Raw genomic sequence first — 19,363 nt, 5'->3', positions numbered from 1 at the left:
ATCGTATGATTCTATTTATGTGACATATCCCAGAAAGGTGAATGTATAGATACAAGAAGCAGATGACTGGAGGCTGTAGGTGGGAGCGCTGAGTGACTGCAGATAGGCACAAGGGATCTTTTTGGGGTAATAAAAGTATCACAAACTGGATTGGGGTGGTGGCTGTACCACTGTATAAATATGTTAAAAATCATTGAATTTTACACATAAATGGGGTGAATTTTGTGATACAAATTGTACCTCACTAAAGCTATTTTTTCAAAAAGATGCAGTGGATGCTTGCTTGGGTAGCACATATACTAAAATCAGAATGATACAGAGAAGGGGGTTAGCAGATACAAACTACTATACATAAAATAGATTAACAACAAGGATTTACCGTATAGCACGGGGAACTATATTCAATATCTTCTTAAAACCTATATTGGAATATAGTCTGAAATATATATAAATATATATATACTGTATATATTTAACTGAATCACTTTTCTAAACACCTGAAACTAAGACATATGGTGAATCAACTATACTTCAATAATTATTTTTAAAAAAACTTTTTTAATTAGAAAACATGAGGTTGGAAGCAGGAGGTTGTGGCACACACTGTATTCTCGCATATAACTTCCTACTAACCTTGTGAGGCAGGTGATAGCATCTTATTTTGTTGTCAAGGACATTGAAGCTCAGCAAGCATCACTTTTCTGATCAAAGTTGTCCAAGTAATTAAGTATCCAAGAATTTAATGTCATAAAAGGTATATATTGATTAAAATGTGATTCACTGGCCGGGAGAGTTAATTTGAAGACCACATTAAATTATTATACTCTAGTGCTCATGTGACATTTATACTGAGGACACACAGAATGTGGTTGGAAGATAACAACCAAAAAAAAACTACTTTGGATGGTTTCTGGAGCCATCATCTTTTAGCCCAGGTTAAATTCGCTGATGAGATTATTGGGATTTTCTTTGTATACATGTGGGATTTTAAGAAAGTGATACTGAGGTGGCCTGAAAATGGCAGTGGGGAGTAAAGAAAAGGCTACTGTAAGCCCTTAACCTCAAGATATGAGCAGTTTCAGTTTCAGAACTTTGAAAGGGAAGTGGTACCCGTAAGTAAAATCAGGTTAGATAAGGTGAGAGATTGGTTAAGAAAAGATTGAAATTATATTGAAATTTCTTAGCAGTAGACAAGAAACGAGAAAAGACATTTACCTTTCTATAGAACACGGGGCAGGTCTTAGGAGAAGAATGTCAAAGTGAAAAAGAATGTATGAGTCTGCCAAACGTAGGACCCAACAGAGCATCAACTGCTCAGTGATATAAATTGATCTGAGAGCTTTAGACCTGAACAAATAATGAAACTGTGATAAATAATATCCCCAAAGATGTACTTACAGACAGCAGCAGTAAAGAGCAGAGTCATCTTTTTTTTTCCATTTTTCAGTTTTATTAGGTAGAATTGTTACAATTTGACTGCACATACGCATATTTATTTTTGAAAAGGACAGAAAGAGAAGTAAATCCTCCCTTTTCAGTTAACAATAAGATATCTTGGTTGGTTCCTTTTTTTTTTTTTTTTTTTTTTAAGAAAAAATAAGACAGATGGATTTGGGGGATGAAAAAGAAATATGTTTACCCAATTCATTCAGAGACTGCCTAACACTTTTGTGCAGCGTGATAGGAGGTGGGAAAAGTAGAGTCAGTTCTGAAAATAGATGGGTGTCTGATTTTCTCCCAGCTCTGTGATACGTGAAAAAAAAATTTCCTTAGAGTTAATGAGATGAGAGTTGAATTCTGTGTGCTTTTCGTAGAGACCAGAAGAAGACTTCAAAAAGATTTTAAAAAGAACAAAACTGCCTGAAGTTTTAATAAGGCTGTTAGGAGAGAAGCCTTCTATGCTTGATAGATTTTATCACAAAGAAAGTTCTTTTACATACATCTTTTTTCTGATGTGTTTATAGGTTTGAAATACTTATTTTGATTGGTCTAGTTCTTCTATCATCTTTGAAGTCTTTTGAACCTCTCTAAAGTATTACAGTGAAATTTTAAAGATGCTTTTTGTCTTTTTGAGTTCTCTATCCAGGGAAAATACCACTTAGGTTCTGCCTTATACATATATGTAGTTGACTATATCCTAGAACATAGTGGCTTTCGCTAAATTAAGTTCCAGCTAGCTCAGGCAGCCTGTTTCTGTAGTATGTAGCGTTTACCTAGTAACTGAAATAACAGGATAATTGGCATCTTCTGCTTTATGGAACATTATCAATACCTTGTGCCTTATGAGTCATTTCTACTTTAGGCAAAGGGACTTAACACTCTTTAAGCCACACTTCTGGAATCCACCAAGCCTAACTTCTAGAGATATTTTAGACCTGTGCTATCAATGTGGTAAGCACTAGACTCGTGGCTTTTAGACATACAAAATGTGGCTAGTTGAAATTGAGATGTGCTTTTCAAAGATTTACTATGAAAAAAATAACTCAATTTTTAAATATTATTTTATGTTGAAATGATAATATTTGGATATATTGGGTTGAATAGAGTATAAGACTGAAATTAATTTCACCTATTTCTTTTTATTATTTTCAATAAGACTACTAGAAAATTTTAAATTACACGTTCATATTTCTATTGGACAACATTGGTATTTCACATTAAACAATTTCAGTGAATGTGTTTAAGTTTTCAATGATTTTTTTTTTCTTTTTTTGGCAGGGTAGGGGGGAGGTCATTAGATTTGTTTGTTTGTTTGTTTGTTTGTTTTTAGAAGAGGTGGTGGGGATTGAACCCAGGACCGCGTGACTGCTAAGGGTGCAATCTACTGCTTGAGCCATACCTCCCTCCCTCAATGATATTTTTAATGTTAGTTATTTGTATTCAAATAATGATTTTCTAGATCTTTTCTTTCATAGATCTTTTTTCTGAGATTTTTTATGCCAACTTTAATGAGATTCATGATATCATTGTGTGTTGTTCATTGTTGTTTCCATGAATAAGAAAATGTTAACCACAGGAGACTTTTCGAGAGGCGATTTTCATTACAGAATAGCTGCTTAAATTTTTTAATGCAAAGAAGACATCTAGACATATGCCGTTAGTTATTTTCATCCTATTTCTTTGCATGTTGTTATTGACACTTATTTTAGAAAGAGACAGTACCTTTTAGTTTTTCTTGCCTTCATTGTTTTGTTTTGATTTTTCTATAGAGACTACTAAGGAGATTTCTGAATGAAGAGCTTTTCAGAAGCTGGGGTTCTTTTGCTTATGTGTTTCTTCCCCGGAGCAGTTACGTTCTGTAGCTAGAGCTTCTCTGATTTTTTTTTCAAATAGGAAATTGCAATTGGGAAGCTGTGTTCTCTGTTTTGTGGTGACTTTATTGCTTTTGCCTCTTACAGTAGGATTCATGGTTTTGGTTCTTGAAATGTTTGTTTTTGTGGTATTTTCCATAAAAACACTAAACTAGGTTAATAAAAAGATATATTTAGAGGTTACTGGGTGGTAGATTAATTACTCAGTTGATTTTAGAGTACAGCTGAATAAAGCAGCCATTCTTCCAGAAACATTTACAGGTCAGTTTCTAACCTGATTCTCTTTTCAGGCACTACAGACGCCACCTCCAACAACACTGCGACCGTGATTTCCACAGCGCCTCCGGCTCCCTCAGCGGTCACGTCGCCCTCCCTGAGTCCCTCGCCTTCCGCCTCAGCCTCCACCTCTGAGGCATCGAGTGCCAGTGAGACCAGCACAACACAGACCACCTCCACTCCCTTGTCCTCTCCTCTCGGGACCAGCCAGGTGATGGTGACAGCGTCAGGGTTGCAAACAGCAGCAGCCGCCGCCCTCCAAGGAGCTGCACAGTTGCCAGCAAATGCCAGCCTTGCCGCCATGGCTGCTGCCGCAGGGCTGAACCCAGGCCTGATGGCGCCCTCACAGTTTGCAGCTGGGTAAGGCACTTTCTCATCTGCTTCACGTCTGAGAAACAACTAGGAGGTGTTCCCTGCAGGTATTCTTAGGCGATACTTCTCATCACCACCTTAAATGTGGGGAAAAAAAAAAAAGAAAAAAAAAAAACTCTTTAAAGCCACAATCTCTCTGAAATGGGGTGAGCTATAGTAGTGAAAGGACTTTGATTATGGTTGGACTTAGGTTTCTTAACAGGGCAGTAGTCATATCTTTATTTCCAGATGAAGACCCAGAACACCAGGCCACAGGCTATACCTGGGTAATGGGGCAGGTAGGAAGCCCAGAAATCTTGGCTCTGATTTTTATGTCTTTGCCATTATGTCTCAACTGTCTGCTTTCTAATTCTCAAACACAAATAAGAGATACAGTAGTAAGATTTCCCAATTGTATATTATCATCAAACATAAGAATTATTTTGTATATTTTTTTGCTGTTTTTTTTTTTTCCCTCATGTTTTGGAAAAAAAGAGAGAGAATGAAGCAATTCAGAGTCAGAATGACTGCAAGTTTTACATTTTGTGGGGGCCATAACCTTGTTTTGCTTTGTACAAGTGAGCATCAGGGAAAGCAGATAACTCAGAAGCAGTAACCAAACCATGTAAGAATATAAAGAGGGCAACAGATAATTCCATGTGCTTCTGGAACTGTATTTTCCTTTCTCTCATCCCTGTGGGGGTGCTGTCAAACTGACAATGTGTCTGCCTTATAGTAAAGTGACTCTTTTGGACTTGCAGAGGAGCCTTACTCAGTCTCAATCCAGGGACCCTGGGTGGTGCCCTCAGCCCAGCTCTGATGAGCAACAGTACACTGGCAACTATTCAAGGTCAGTAGATTTTTTTTTCTTTAATGCAGGAAGTCTGCTTTGCTAGAGGTCAAAGTGATGGGAAGAGCTAGTTGAATTCATAATGCTGACTAACTTGAGGACCAAGAAAGTGTCCTTGTAAAAAACCTCTGTAGGTGTCAGTTTGTAAGAACCGGAAATATGCTTAGTTTGGTGTACTGCGAGAAACCAAGCCTTTTATGCTGATATTTATCTTCTGATAGAAATAGACTTGGAGGCAGAATTTCCCCCTAAATTTATCCAAAAAGTCATCTGAGACCCATCCCCAGGCAAATTCGACCAAGTAAAATTTCCCAGTCCTCATCCTCATCCCCAAGAGAACCATGTACAAGAAGGCCTTATAATGAATTAACATTGGAGCATGTTATGCAGGCTTCAAGAGTATTTTTAATTCTTGTTAAGTTCTGCCCTGTGTATATCCCCATCATTATAGGCATATATTCTATTGGATTATGTCTCTTTTCCAAGCCAGATGGCTCCCTTTTGGCCTTAGCATGTGATCCAGTCCAAAATGAGTCTAAATCCACTCACTGCATATATTGAAGGATTTGCCTTTTTTAGCTTCTGAACTTTGTCTCTGAAGATGCTTGCTGTTGCATGGTTCAGGGAAACAATTTGAGAGACATCCCTATATGAATCAGAGAAATATTTTTCTTAAAGTCAAAATGGTTTGTGCTTAAATTAGAGTTCTTGGGGCCAAAAATAAGCTATTAGCCAACTTCAATTAAGATTAGTGTTTCATGGATGGTATCTCTACAGTATACTGTAGACAGTGTTAGTTACACACAAATCCAGAACATGACCTAGATTACCTTACATTATATTGACATTCTCATTGACTAAATAAAGCATATGTGAAATTGATGGTTAGATCTGTAAAGCTTTTGTTATCCAAGAATTTCTTTTTGGAATGAAATTTGTGATAAATCACTTTTTTTTCTTGCATTATGGTCTATCTCTGGGCTGTAGCGATGCTAAAAAGGCAAAATGCCCTCCATAGGGCAGAGTTGAGGACAGAACAGATGCTCTCTGGAAAAATCCAGAACTGGGCTATGACCCTAAGCCTGAAATCTCAGGAAACTTCAAGCTGTACCAAGTCTCACTGTTTTGTACTCTTTGTATGATCATGTCCAAAGTCAGGGACAAGCCTTCCGTTCTTCTAGCTTTCCTTATGTATTATGTAAGTAGGCAATGAAATTTTTAATGCCATTAGAAAAACCCTCAGATATACATGTGAGAATGTGGTTACAAAGGTGAGGGGATAGTAGTGGGGTTGTCAGCCAACAGGAAATGATAATAAATGAGAGTGCCGGTTATTTTAAAGAAAATTTTGCTGATGCCTTCTGTGGAGAAGCAATAGCATCATAGAAAAATTCTTGTGCATTAAACCGAGTCCTGACTTCAAATAACCCATCCAGGGCCCCTGTGTCGGTGCACTCCTGCTTCCCGCCTGCAGTAGACTCATCTTAATTTCAATGCCTTAATCACTGTAGCTAGTTTGTCTTTTGAATGGAGGTAGTCTAAAATCAATAATCTGCAGTTAAAAACAGAATTACTGTATTAACAAATATTTCTAGGTAGATGAAATAAAATTGAGATTTGAAGATAGGAATCTGACTGATTCATTAGACAGTTCTTAACTGTCTCACCTATCCTGTTCATACTGTTTCAGTTAGATTTTTCAGTCCTTCAGGCTCTTTCAGAATTATAAATAAACTAGTTGGTGACAATATAGGACTGTGATGAAGGGGAAGAAAATCAGTTAAGGGCTACACGTTTTCCAACTGGGTTGTAGGAAAACTCAGTACATTTGATGTGTTGTTGGCTTCTCCAGGATGATACTAATGTTCTCCTTTCTGCCTGTTTTGGGGGGGGTTTGTCTGTAGCTCTTGCTTCTGGTGGCTCTCTTCCAATAACGTCACTGGATGCAACTGGGAACCTGGTATTTGCCAATGCAGGAGGAGCCCCCAACATCGTGACTGCCCCTCTGTTCCTGAACCCTCAGAACCTCTCTCTGCTCACCAGCAACCCAGTTAGCTTGGTCTCTGCCGCTGCAGCCTCTGCAGGGAACTCTGGACCTGTCGCCAGCCTTCATGCCACCTCCACCTCAGCTGAGTCCATCCAGAACTCTCTCTTCACGGTGGCCTCTGCCAGCGGGGCCGCCTCCACCACCACCACCGCCTCCAAGGCACAGTGAGCCAGGCTGGGTGTGAACGGGCTGCCAGCCTGGCTGAGACTGAAACGTGATTGGCTTCCTCCCGCCGTGTTGCGAGGGCAAGGGAGAGGAGGGAGAGAAAACACATGCCGGAAAAAAAAGGATGGAGACGGGACATTTGCCTAATTTTGTAATAAAACACTGTCTTTTCAGGATTGCTTCATGGATTGGAGAACTTTCTAACCAAAAATTTAAAAAAAAAAAAAAAAGCAGAAACAAAAAGTCAAAAACAAACAGACAAAAAATAAGTGAAAGGACTACTTACCATTTCCAGCAGTCATGAAGACGAGTTAAGGTGGGTTACCAATTACAATATAGGAAGGGGATTTCTTGTTTGTCTAAATTTCTTTTTTTTCTTAAAAAAAAAATCATTTTTATGGGTCTGTTGTACAGGCCATTAAGTCATAACAAGGTGTTTATAATCGTATCAATTGTGTTGGGGGTTCCTTTCTTAACTGGTACAACTTAGGCAGGCCTGTATTACTGTATCTCTATTATTATTGTTGTTGTTATTGTTTTTTTATATATATATAGTTTGGACATGTTTATCTCTTGCTCCTGGATCCTGTTTCAGCGAGCTCCCACACTGTGGGGCGGGGGGGGGCTTGGGGTCGGGGGACTTACGTTCTTAGCTGCGGGGAATGTTCTTGCTGGTTTCCTTACCCCTGATGACTCTTACAGAGGTGCTAGAAAATTATTTTCTTTTGCCACTTATGCAAGAGGCTTGGTGCAGAAGCTGAAGGCAGTGTGTGTAAACACTCCCACTCCACACACGCCCCCTCCCCCCCATCAGGTGGTGCCTTTGGAGCACTTTTGTGTAGGAAGGAATTCCTGCTGAACTGTAGCTCTCACTCACCCCGAATCATTGAATGACCTGAGGCCCAGATCCTGTGGTGCCGCAGCGCTGCTCCCTGCTCCTTCCAGCGGGAGCGGCTGCACCCGTTGCAGGGCAGGATTTGGTTCCGAAGAGCAAAGACTACTGCAGACACCTGACTTGGTGGTTCTCCTGATTTCTTGTCTCCTGAAATGCTCCTACTGTTGGTGTGTTTGTTTGTTTTTTTCCATTTTGTGGAAGTTTTTCAACCGAACTTCCTTTAACTTACTTGGCAAAGAACGAAAGAACTTACTGAAATTGGGAAACTTTTCCCTTCTTTTGTTTTCTGAAAGAACTTTACTAGACTGCTTTCCATTGGTTATAGATCACCAAAAGAGGTGTGATGAGGAGAGTCTGAGGGTAGCACCTTTTCCTCTAGCCACAGACTTCCTTTTCACCAGATGGCTTGTTAATTCCTCCAACCCTGATGCTCTCTTTGGGCCTCTGACTAAAGAAGGCGCTCATTAGCTGGGCGTGGGATCTATAGGACCTTTGAAAGCCTTTGAGCAGGGACTTCACACACACTTCAAGTGTCTCCTTGGTTTGTTAGTGATGCTCCTGCTTAGGTCGGTCTCAATGGCAGTACACATCTCTGTGTTCATTGTAGAAGGTGATTAGCTTCTGGAATTGTTTTCAGGGTATTTCTAGACTATGTAAATGAGCCCAGGAAAAGGAAGTGTGTATGGGAGTAGATGAAGAGGAATGAGGGTAACTTGGAAATTAGATTCCCCTTTTTGTCAGTGTTCTATTATTATAGTATCTGTATCCAGAAAATTCCCCAAAGACTGAATCACTGCAATGCAGCTCATCTGAGCACCCTTCTAATTGGAGTTAAAGGTTCCCATCTGGTGTCCGTGGGTGCTTGCTTACATCTCCAGTGGTCCCACGAGTGCACTTTTACCCCCTTGGAGCTGGGGGCTGAGAGCGAAGTTACAGTAACGTTGTTTCACTTGCTCTGCTTGTGTCCACAAGGGAGCGTGGATTCTGTGTATTTGTCTCTTCACCATGTTGGGAAAGGCAGTGATACAGACACAGTGTGTATTTTTGTTTGTGATCATCCAAGTGGGAGACAGGCATATTAATATTAAAAGGCCAGAAACATTTTAGTCCCCTTGTTAATTTTTCTTCTGATACTTCTGTCTTCCCATTTTATTTCACACAGTAATTTAATTACTACTCTCACCTTCCTAAAATCCCTCCAAAATCAGTGAACTGCAAGCAGGGAAACTAACAAATGTCCATCCACCGTTTTTATGTGTGGTGTTTTGTTTTGTTTTTTTATGTTGTTTTTTAAACTAAGCTTGAACCAAAGTCAATTTTTAGCAAGCTGCTGTACTAATGGACTAGTTTATATCGTGCGGTTCAGACACATTGAGGAGATAGATGCTACTGACAATTTCTTTTTTCATTTGTCTTTATTAATTTTATATAAAAGTTGCTGCTTGTTTTAATCTTTTATGTTGGTAAATCGTAATATCCTCTGGGCAGACATTAACTTGAGTTTTAACTAGTTTATTTCGTTTGGTGTGTAAATAGAATAGCAGTGTCAGTTACTAATTTTTCTCCTCTCCATCCCGCTATGTCTCTGATGTAGTTGAATTTAATCTTTTATCCTGACTTGATATCTCTAATGTTAGTCTGTGCAAATGATCTTAGGGCTCTCAGTAACACTGGAGCTGCCCGTGGTGATGAGTCCCTCCCTTGGGAGCAGTAAAGTTCAGAGGAAGGATTCAGGGAGGGGAATGCTGGATTAGAGGTTATAGCATTAATTTCCCAAAACTGCTACCAAAGGAAGTGTTGAGTCCCAAGGGGCTCAAGCCCTATGGATTAGGAGGAAGAGCAAGGAAAGGCTGTGTTTGTTTTCCTGTGTGGTTCAAAAGATGCTCCCTCTCCTAAATAAGATTCACTGTCAGACTTTAATATTAAAAAAAATACTGAGCTTTAAATGTCAGTATGATGGTCTTCTATTCCCTGCCCTGTCTGTAGTCTCCAGTCAGTTTGGGATAAGGGGATTCTGCCTTTGTTTGTGCGTGTGTGTGTGGATCACTTTATGAGGATAAATTTTAAACCAGCATAAAAACCTGTGTTTAAAAGAAGAAATAAATCCTTAGGCAAAGGTAACTTTTAGAATTTTTTCCTTTTTTTCTCTTATTTTAAAACAAGTTGTGAAATGAAAGGTACACTTATGCATGTCCGCACAGAACACTAACACAGCTTGTTGGCGGGTGTTTAGCTTAAAACTGACTCCCATCATCATCCCTAGAGTTTCTGCAGATCGTACTACTTCACGACTCAACCTTTAGCCCTTTTTTACTTCATATCTTTTTTATCATCTCAAGAAATGCTTTTTGAATTGAATGAATCTCCTGAGCTAAGGTACTCAGACTTAACTTTTAGCCACCTTATATGGGAGAGTCTGGAAATTAAGGAGGACCATTTGACCAAAGAGAGGTCAAGAGGAAGGGCCAGATAGATCATGACAGTTCCTTGTGTCACTCTTCTCTTTTCCCCTTAATGTTTATGCAGGTTTTATTTCATCTCTAAGTTTGGTTAACCCATATTAAGCCAAAGACTAATTCTAAATGGATTTATAGCGATGCTATATTTGCCCATAGTAATGGGCCCTCCCTAGGGCATGGTGAATGTAATTGTCTGAGTCCTGCTTCTCACAGGCAGTGCAGTTTGGTTGTGAACTTTGTACCCTGTACAAATCTCAAGGACAGAACAGAAAGACCTGGAAAAGGGCTTCTCAGAGGAACAATATTACTGTTCCTGATTTAAGAAATAAGTTGAGTGCTATGTTTGTTTAAATGTTTCTAACATTACATAAGCATCATTTTAGAATTAAAAAATTGTTCCTGTTCATTCATTACCTGATATAAAACACGTTTCCTTTTATTTCTTTGATAAGGAAGATCAGTACCATCCCAATTTACTCAACTTACTACTAGAGAATTGGAACCAAAGGAATCCAGCTTTCGTTTCTATAGGACCAGACAGATTTGTACTTCACAGTAGCATTATTAGAAATTCACATTTTTTAAAGGGAAAATAAGATTAATTTTAAAAATTTTAGTGAGATTATCTTGCCAGTTTATTCTACACCATTCATTGTTGGGGAAGAAAGCACAACTATACCTCTTTTTTATATTACTTTGTTCTGTTATCCCCCATTTATTTGGGAAGGTGGAGGGAAACCTTGTCTGTATTATCCAGAAGCACAGATAACAACAATATTTAAAGTCAGCCCAATCTTTAAAATCAAATTTTCTGTTTAAATTGCTGGGAAAGCTGGATACATTTGCAAATATAGGGAATCAATGTCGATTTTTAAAGTTGTAAATCCTGATAACAAACATCGCAATTAGTGTATAATAGTAGATACTTGGCTTACAGATGAAGCTCCTTGTAGTTCATTCTAAAGTTGTTCCCAAACTATGTCATCCTCACAAAACTTTCCTTACCAAGAAAAACGTAAAATGTGCTATAGGAAGCCAAGGTAGAGTGCAGACAGGGAGAGTCAGCAGGCCCTGAGCATCGGGGGCGATGAGAAGGCCAGAGGGCTGCGGTCCTGATTCAGACTTACTGCTGGGAGTCAGCTGTGGCCTTGGGGACCCCAAAAATCAGTCTGCAATTTGAGAACCCTCCGTTGAAGAAAAGCCTGAAATATTCGTTGTGAGAGTTGGTCAAATGCTCTCTTGTTAAATCAGCATCTAAAATTGATGGATTTACGGTTTATTTATTCAGGCCATGTTTTTGGCAGTTGAAAATGTTGAAGACTGTCAACACTAATAGAGAAAGAGCCTAAAAACCTGACATTTAAAATTACTCAAATGGGCGGGCATTGATGTATTCATTTGATCATAACCATTATGAGTTCACTTTTATATATGTGAGTATAAAAGGCATGTAATGAAAAGCATTTAGTTTAATCAAAGCCCTGGCCGTTTTGAAGCCATTTGCAGTCTTAAAACAGTTTGAGGATGACACTTTATAAAGTGGTAAATTGTTGTCAGAACTTACCCTTAGTTTTGAGAAGGAAAAGTTCTCTGCCGTTCCTTTAAGAAGAGCTCAGATCAGCTGTTACATGTTTGCATAGATGGCACACATGGTACAAATGTGAACTTGGACAGGAATAGAATAAATTACTTTCATCATTAAAGGCTGATACTAATCCTGTTATGCTTCATTCTTTTCTTAATCCAAGGAGATGAAATGGGACACCCCTGAAATTTTCAGTAAGCTATTTGTAAGAATTCCATCCGGAGGGCAGGGAATATGTCTTTTGTCAGAGTTGTCCAGTTTCCACCCAGATTTCCATTTGATCCGTGAACTGTTGGTTTCTCTTGACCATCCTCATTCATGAAGCAGTTCTTTGTTTGGCTTCTTCTACTCTCGGCCTTTGCTAAAAGCAGTAAACTTCAGTGGATCTTGTGTTGGTTCTGTAAACCAGATCTCCTTTCCTCTCTTCCTCCTCTTCCTTTTGTCTGTGAATGGTGATACCTTAATCCGTGTGGGGAATGCTCGTAGTTAACAGCTAGCTTCTGGCACCTTCATAAAATACCTCAGTATAGCTTAGCATTGTTACAGAACTGGTTTTAAACTAAAAACCAAATAAATAAAAAGAAAAGAACTTTATAAGTAGTAGTAATAATTCTAGCTGTAGCGTGTAGTTGAACTGATTGATGTTTATTATGACTGATAAACATGACTGATGCTGTATGTACTTGCGATCCTGTTTATAGGGTTACAGTTTATAGGGTTACGGAGGGTGGGGAGGGGGGAGAGGAGAAGGTGACTGTGTTAGAAGGAAACATTGCGTTGCTCATGTGTGTGTGTTTGTTTTTCCTTATCTCTGTCTTGCCAAAGGAAACTTGATCATCCCTGTGATTGGGTTTGGGATTCGTTGGCCTCTCTGTGACCTGGCCTGCAGTGCAGTGTGTGGTGGCATGCCGGTTACACAGGGGTTGTCCAGTTCAGGATCCCCGAGGGCATTTACATCCCTTCCTGTGGCTGCCCGGGCCTCCCAGACCCTGCCAGCCTCTCCTGATAATTCATTACCTCTGTACGTAATAAGAGCTTAGGCAAAGGACGAGTGTGTGAATGTCTGAGTGTGTGGTTGAGAAATAGAGGCAGAAATAGACAAGCACCATTTAATTTGGAGAGGAAAGGAGAGATGAGTGATTGATGCATCTTAATCGAAGAAAATTAAAATTGTAAAACAGATGTGTGGGGGTTTTTTTTGTTTTGTTTTGTTTTGTTTTGTCCCCCTCTGTCATGTTACTGAATGTTGTGCGAGGAGCACAGCACTTTAAAACCTCACTTCCTTTTCTCACACCAAGGCTAATTCTGTCTCAGCCAGAAACGTAAACAGAAAAACCAGACCAAGAAGTTGAAAGCCAACCTGCTCGCCTCACATCTGTGATCTGGTGTGACCTTTAGGGACTGGTTAGTTAGTGAGATTGAGGAGAGTCTTGTTCTTGGTGGGATGTGAATGAGAAATGATGCTGGTTTAGGAACAGTTTAGCGCCCTTCCCGGCCACACTCTGGGACAGATGTTCCTGGTTCCCCGAGTCCAGATATAGACTCTTATGTCCAGAAGGCTATTGTGTAATAAGCAAGCCATCTCACAGACCGGAAGTGGGATTCGGTTTGGATACCAAAGACACTGCATTGTTTCTCCTTACTTTTCAAAACAGGCAGAGGGAATAGGAGCAAAAAGCCAAAATTTGAAACAGCTTTACCTTTGTCTCCTTCCTTTCCCTCTCCCCTCTTTCCCCTCACCCATTCCCATTTGTCGAAGGAAGTCTTGTTCATCCTGGCTTTGGACAAGAGATTTATTTAGTCTCACTCCGCTGGCTCTGTAAAGATGGATACAGTTGCTCAGTGTGGCAGTAATATTCTTGGACTTGCTGGGGAATTTGAGAGGGTGGGTGGCAAACGATGGGGGCAGGATTCTTTTATGATTTCCCCTTTATCTGACACTTACAAAGAGAACCAGTACAGCCTCTCTGAATTCAGACGATATTTAGTTGTTCTGTCACTTGTAAAGGATAAGCATTTTCAAGAGCAGGATTACATCGAAACCCAAAAGACCTTCCTTTGTTCTCCCATGGAGCTGTATTGTTCCCAAATGTTTTTACAAGTGGGCTCTAGGGAGTTGAGTAGTTCATTGTTTTGTTGTGCTATTGAGGGGACACAGAAAGGAGGGGAGGAAAGAGAAGTTTATTGCTCTAGAATTCTGTCAAACAACCATCAGGCTGCAGAACTTCATGAAAGCTTTACTAATAATCTTACTGTTCTGACATTATGTAAAAGTGGTATTAATATTGTGTGACTTTTCAAAGCACTAGGTAGGTCAGGAAGCAGGGAACAGGGCTATTGAAGGTAAGAGCACTTAAAACAACAGTTGTGGGGAGACAGGGTGTGCGGGATGGAACCACTGCACGCGGACGTGAAGCGCCCATGATGACCCTTTCTGTGTCCCTGAGTCAGCCCTCTCCGTGCAGGGCTGTGCCACCTTCTGGTTCAAACCCAAGACCCTGTCAGAAAGTTCAGACCCCAAAACTGATTTACAGTTAAAAAAAGAAGTTGAGGTCTGCTGCAAAGTTCTCCCAAGTTTTCTCTGTTTACTTGTTCAGCATTGTTTTAGTTGAGTCAGCCACAGCCTCACAGAGGCAGCTTAAGTCTCCTTCCGTAACGTGGCAGCAGCATCGAGCTCGCACGTGGTAGATACCCCGAGGTCTGCAGGCAGAAGCCAGATACAGTGCCGTTTCAAAAATGAGACATCCAAACACTTCTTTAAAATTGGGATCTCCTTCGAATGAAAAAGGACAGAGCCAAGGAGAGAGAAGACTGTACCCCTACCTAGTCCTACAGTGTCTCTAAGTCTGAACAATATAGCAGGAAAGGAAATGCACTTTGAGAAGTTAAAACGACAGTCCTGTGAGGAAAGGCTGTAGTTGGAGGCGGGTGGGGCTGCCGTGTCTTTGGTTCCGGTCCTGCACAGGCTGCAGAAGGCGTGTACCTTCTGAGAGTAGAGTGGACCAGCCTGGTTGTGTTTAAAACTGCAGACAGTTGGGAGAGGGGAAAGGAGAGAGCCTATGACTTTGCAACTATATTACAGCGTTGGCTTTCCACAGCATGAACGGTGTGTCTCCCCTGAGGTCAGGTAAAGGGAGAGACAGACTTCTTCCAGCTTCTTACCTCTGCGGGAGGAGGCCTGTGTGCGTTACTCAGGCCACAGGGGGTCTCACTCCGAGGAAGTGCACCCCACCCCCGTTAGACCGTAGTTCCAGGCCCTACACGTGTGCTGGCAGCAGAGGCGAGGCGAGTAAGTGTGGGTTCCCGCCCACCACGAGCCCAGGAGCTGTTGTATACCTCATTTCTAACTCGGGACTGAGTAACTTGCTTTAACTTTCTCTAAACCCTACAGAGTTGCCAAGTCTGCCCTCCCTCCTCTAAGTAATGTTGAACTCTGGCCTATAGCATCATGGGACCTGTAGCCTGGGGTGGGACCTCCCAAAGCCTCTGAATGTCGCTGCTTAAAAGCTACTGCAAACTGAGGGCAAATTGCAATCTTCTCTTTTTGTTGCAAGGGGATTTTCAAAGGTCTCAACATCTGTTCCCCGCCACCCTGCCCTTTAGGGCCTGGCCAGCCGCCCACACCCCCACCCCACACATCACCTCCTGTACTTGCCTTCTCCCTGGTGGGGGGAGGCCTTCCCCTTCCCCTGTGAGGCCTCAGGGTTCTGCTTGTTTTCAGGGCTTTGGGTGGAAGGGAAGACACCAAAGGCTCCTTTAAGCTGACTGCTGCATACACATTTCACTTTTTTCCTTTGACGTGACCAAAAAAAAAAAAATCCAAATATTTAAGTTTTTATTATTATTAATATTATTATTATTTGACAATCTTATATCCAGTGGGCTCTCTAGAAGCTGCATCCCCCAGCCCTTTCACCTTTTCTTTGAATGTAGTTCCCAACCTTCGCTTCCCACCCCCACTATTGAAAAAAAAGCTTTGCCAGGTCTTACTACTGCTGCTATAAGCCAGGGGAGGGTGGTTTCTTTGTTTTGTTTTGTTTTTTAAATTTCCAGCCAAAACCAAAGATTTTTTAATGATTGTATAAACTCAAAACAAACAAAAAAACCAAAGAAAAGGGAAGTCTTCAGCATCAATCCAGTCTGTGGCGTCCTGGCATTTAGAGGAGTGAGGCAGGGGGCAGAGGAGGGGCCTCTGACCACATTGGAAGGGCTGGGGTCTGTCTTCTGTGTTCCAGGGTTTGCAGAGGCGCATGCTCAGCAGCTTTGGCTCTTGCCAGCTTGTGAACATGCCATGGAACAAACTGGCATTTCAGATTTTCCAAAACAGTAGACAGAAGCCCACCACCACGATACCCACCCCACAGCCACCACGGTAATCCACCCTACAACAGCCACGGTCACCACAGGGGTTTTAGCACAAGGACTAGGAGGTGGGGGTGCCAGCTGGGCCGCCTCTGGACTCCACAGAGTGGGGGGAGTTGAAGACACTGGCGCAGGATTGGCTGCTCTGCTGGGTGCTTTAACCTCTGGGGCAGTGGCAGTGAGTACATGCCGCCCATGTGCCCTTCTGAGCCTTTTCTCTCTTGTCCTTTACTGGAACTGCTTGGAAGTGGCTGTCTTGTTCGTGAGAAAACATACAGAGCGATTATCAAGCTTTTCAGTTTCTTCTTTCGTAGCTGGTTTCCTTTTGGCAGCACCACTGTGCAACTATGCATTGTATTTCACGACCTTTTGTGCTAGGTAGATGCCTGTGACTTTTTAACTTGGGGGGGTGGGGGGATTGCAAATGAAGGAACTTTTTACATGGATCTTTTTAATCTCAGTTGATTGGGGGAGGGGGGATTTGGTTCTAGGGTCATACAAGCTCTATCCCAAAGCAAAATCCAAATGTTAATAATATTAGCCTGATGCAGATACCAAAGATAATTTCTTTCCTGCAGAACCTTAGACTTGTGTAATAAGTACGACTACCCAGCACTTGCATTAGTCTAACCTCAGTAATTCCAAAGCTTAGATGTATATTTTGGTATATTTCTGGGATATTAAAAAAAAATGTCGTTTAACTTGTTTGTTTCAGTGTAATGCTCTTAAAAGTCATAGCATGAAAATAACTGAACTGTCCTATTCTTAGTAGTTTGAAATAATAGTATTTTTGTATGTTTTGGGTGTGTCAATGTATGTATTAACATAACAGTTTTCACTGCCTAGGTGTTCATAATAAAAAAGAAAACAAAAAAGTTCCGAGTGTACATAATATTCAGTAATAAACTTCCACCGGGTTCAATTTGGATTGACTATTCGCTGATTACCGTTCCCATCTGGGATTTTGTTTTGTTCTAAAGAGACAGTGATCGTGTTTTCCTAAAGACGTTTTTCTTTCTCTGTCTTTAAATATCTTAACTCCTCCACCTTTTTCTTTTCTTTTTTCTTTTTTTAAATATTGATTCAGGGGTGTTTTTCCACTGTTGTCAAGGGAGGGCACAAGGGGGAATTGACCCCTGGGCCTCTCAAAACTTTTTGTTTTATGTACTTTAAAATGTGAGTTTGAGTTCTCTTTTGTGGAAACTTAAGATGTGGTGTAAATGATTCTTTCCAAAATTGTCCAGCAGCTTTAAAGAGGCAGTGACAATTTCTAAGTAGTTTATTGGGAGTCCTTACATTTCTCCTTAGATGACTTTGCAGTCTGGGTGGCTATTGTATAGCCTCACTGTCCCAGAGCACCTGGTTAGCCATTTCCCCTCTGATAGGAATCTTTTATAAGAATCAGCTGATAACTTGGATTGCGGGGCCTCGTTATCCAGGCCCCTGAGAAACACACGTTCTCTTGGTTTGGTTTTGAAAACGAAACACAAGCAACTTTTACACTTGGGGGAATGAGCTGGTACCTCCCGAGGCCTGAGGAGGTGGTGGGGAATATGAGCGGTGCTGTCTCTTTAAAAGTGCCCTTTCTATGATTCCCCTTCCTGGGGCCACCTGTGGGGGGCTGTCGGCTTGGGAGAGGTTGTGTAGGCGACAGTGAATCAGAATGAAATGGTAGATTTTTGTGTAGATGCATTTGTCTGCTGTAATTTTTTATATATATTAAACTTACTGTAACTGTACAGTTCATTTCTGTTGTAAAACATCATTAAACCATTTTCCAAGTGTTTTCACATTGTTTGAGTTTCTCTGAAGTTGTGTTGGTATTCGGAATGCTTCACACAACACATTCCCACACAGACTACTCACCTCAGCCTGCCAATTTATTTTTTCCGGCAGGTGCTCTCAGGAGTCCTTAGGGTCGCAGTAAGCCATTGGTTCTCCACCACCTTCGCCCCGGCTCCTGTACACTTCCCGCTGTGCTCCTTGGAGCCCTGTGACCATCACATTGCGCCTTCCCCAGGCCCTAGTGGCTTCCTGGGGCCCTGCATTGAGTGGCGGGGTGCCCTTCGCACCTGGTCAAACACTCAGGCCCCTGACTGATCCTGTGAGAGAACTCTTCAAAGCGCCCCCTCTCACTGTGCATTTCACTGCAGAGCTGGTATTGAACTTGCCTTTTCCAAATGTATTGTTTAAACCCCCGTCTCCCTCTAGCATCTCCTGCCAGGTCCTGAACACTCATTCTCTGAGGTCCTCTTGTTCCTGAACACAAGTTTGTGTGCCCGACTCACAGAGGCCCAAAAATACTGAAACGTCGGAGTTTGGAGCAGGGGAAGATTTATTGCTGGGCTGAGCAAGGAGAATGAGTGGCTTGTGCCCAAAAAACGCCAAACTCCCCGAAGGGTTTCAGCTGAGCATTTTTAAAGGTCAGCAGAGGGAGGGGCTGCCCAGGGTATGTGATCAGCTGTGCACGGTTCTGATTGGTTGATGGTGATCAATCCTTAGGCACCAGAAGGTCTGGGGGCAACGTGCTCATGATTACCAAGGAGTTAATTTCTTCTATTTGGTGGTGGGTTTTAGTGGCAGAAAAGCTCAGTAAATATGCATGAGATACTACTATCTGGGTGCTTCAGGGAGGAGCTACAGTAGAGGATATGGGGGAGGGGTCTGTTCCATGAAGGCCCCACAGGGTCCTGGCCAATTATAATTCCCCCCTTTTCTTTGCTACGGCTTCAGTCCTGAGAACAGGTGTGGACAAGAAAGGGAATGCTACTTTGGAGAGAGGTTAATCAGAAACTTGGCAGAAAAACTGTTTGAATCTTCAATCCTGTTTCATCCCTCCCCAGATCTTTCAGGGAACAGGGTGACAACCATTCTGGTACTTCCCGCCAAAATGGGGCAAAGTGCTACCTCAATTTGGGGAATGGACACCAAACTGGAAATATTCCCGAGTTCCAAGTCCTGGATCTGAGTCTTGTATCATTAAGAGCTTGTTCCCTGAGGAATTCAGGAGACCAAGACTAAAAATCAGTCTGGACCTGGCACTTTGGGGGAGACTTGTAGCC

The 19,363-nt window shown here is 41.5% G+C and overlaps 1 protein-coding gene across 5 annotated transcripts in view; it reads left to right on the top strand.

Moving 5' to 3' along the window:
• POU2F1 (POU class 2 homeobox 1) overlaps positions 1-18,088 on the top strand; it is a 147,741-nt gene extending 129,653 nt beyond the window's left edge. For all 5 annotated transcript variants that reach the window (XM_032463811.1, XM_014567058.2, XM_032463813.1 and 2 more), the window contains 3 exons: positions 3,602-3,947; positions 4,700-4,788; positions 6,693-18,088. In XM_032463811.1, coding sequence (XP_032319702.1) covers positions 3,602-3,947; positions 4,700-4,788; positions 6,693-7,003 — 746 coding nt within the window. In that variant the 3' untranslated portion in view covers positions 7,004-18,088. The remainder of the gene's footprint in view (positions 1-3,601; positions 3,948-4,699; positions 4,789-6,692) is intronic.
• Positions 18,089-19,363: the final 1,275 nt, after the last annotated feature.

The sequence above is a fragment of the Camelus ferus genome, chromosome 21 (genome assembly GCF_009834535.1).
Source record: "Camelus ferus isolate YT-003-E chromosome 21, BCGSAC_Cfer_1.0, whole genome shotgun sequence".
Classification (NCBI taxonomy): domain Eukaryota; kingdom Metazoa; phylum Chordata; class Mammalia; order Artiodactyla; family Camelidae; genus Camelus; species Camelus ferus.
This window is presented reverse-complemented; position numbering and strand designations above follow the sequence as displayed.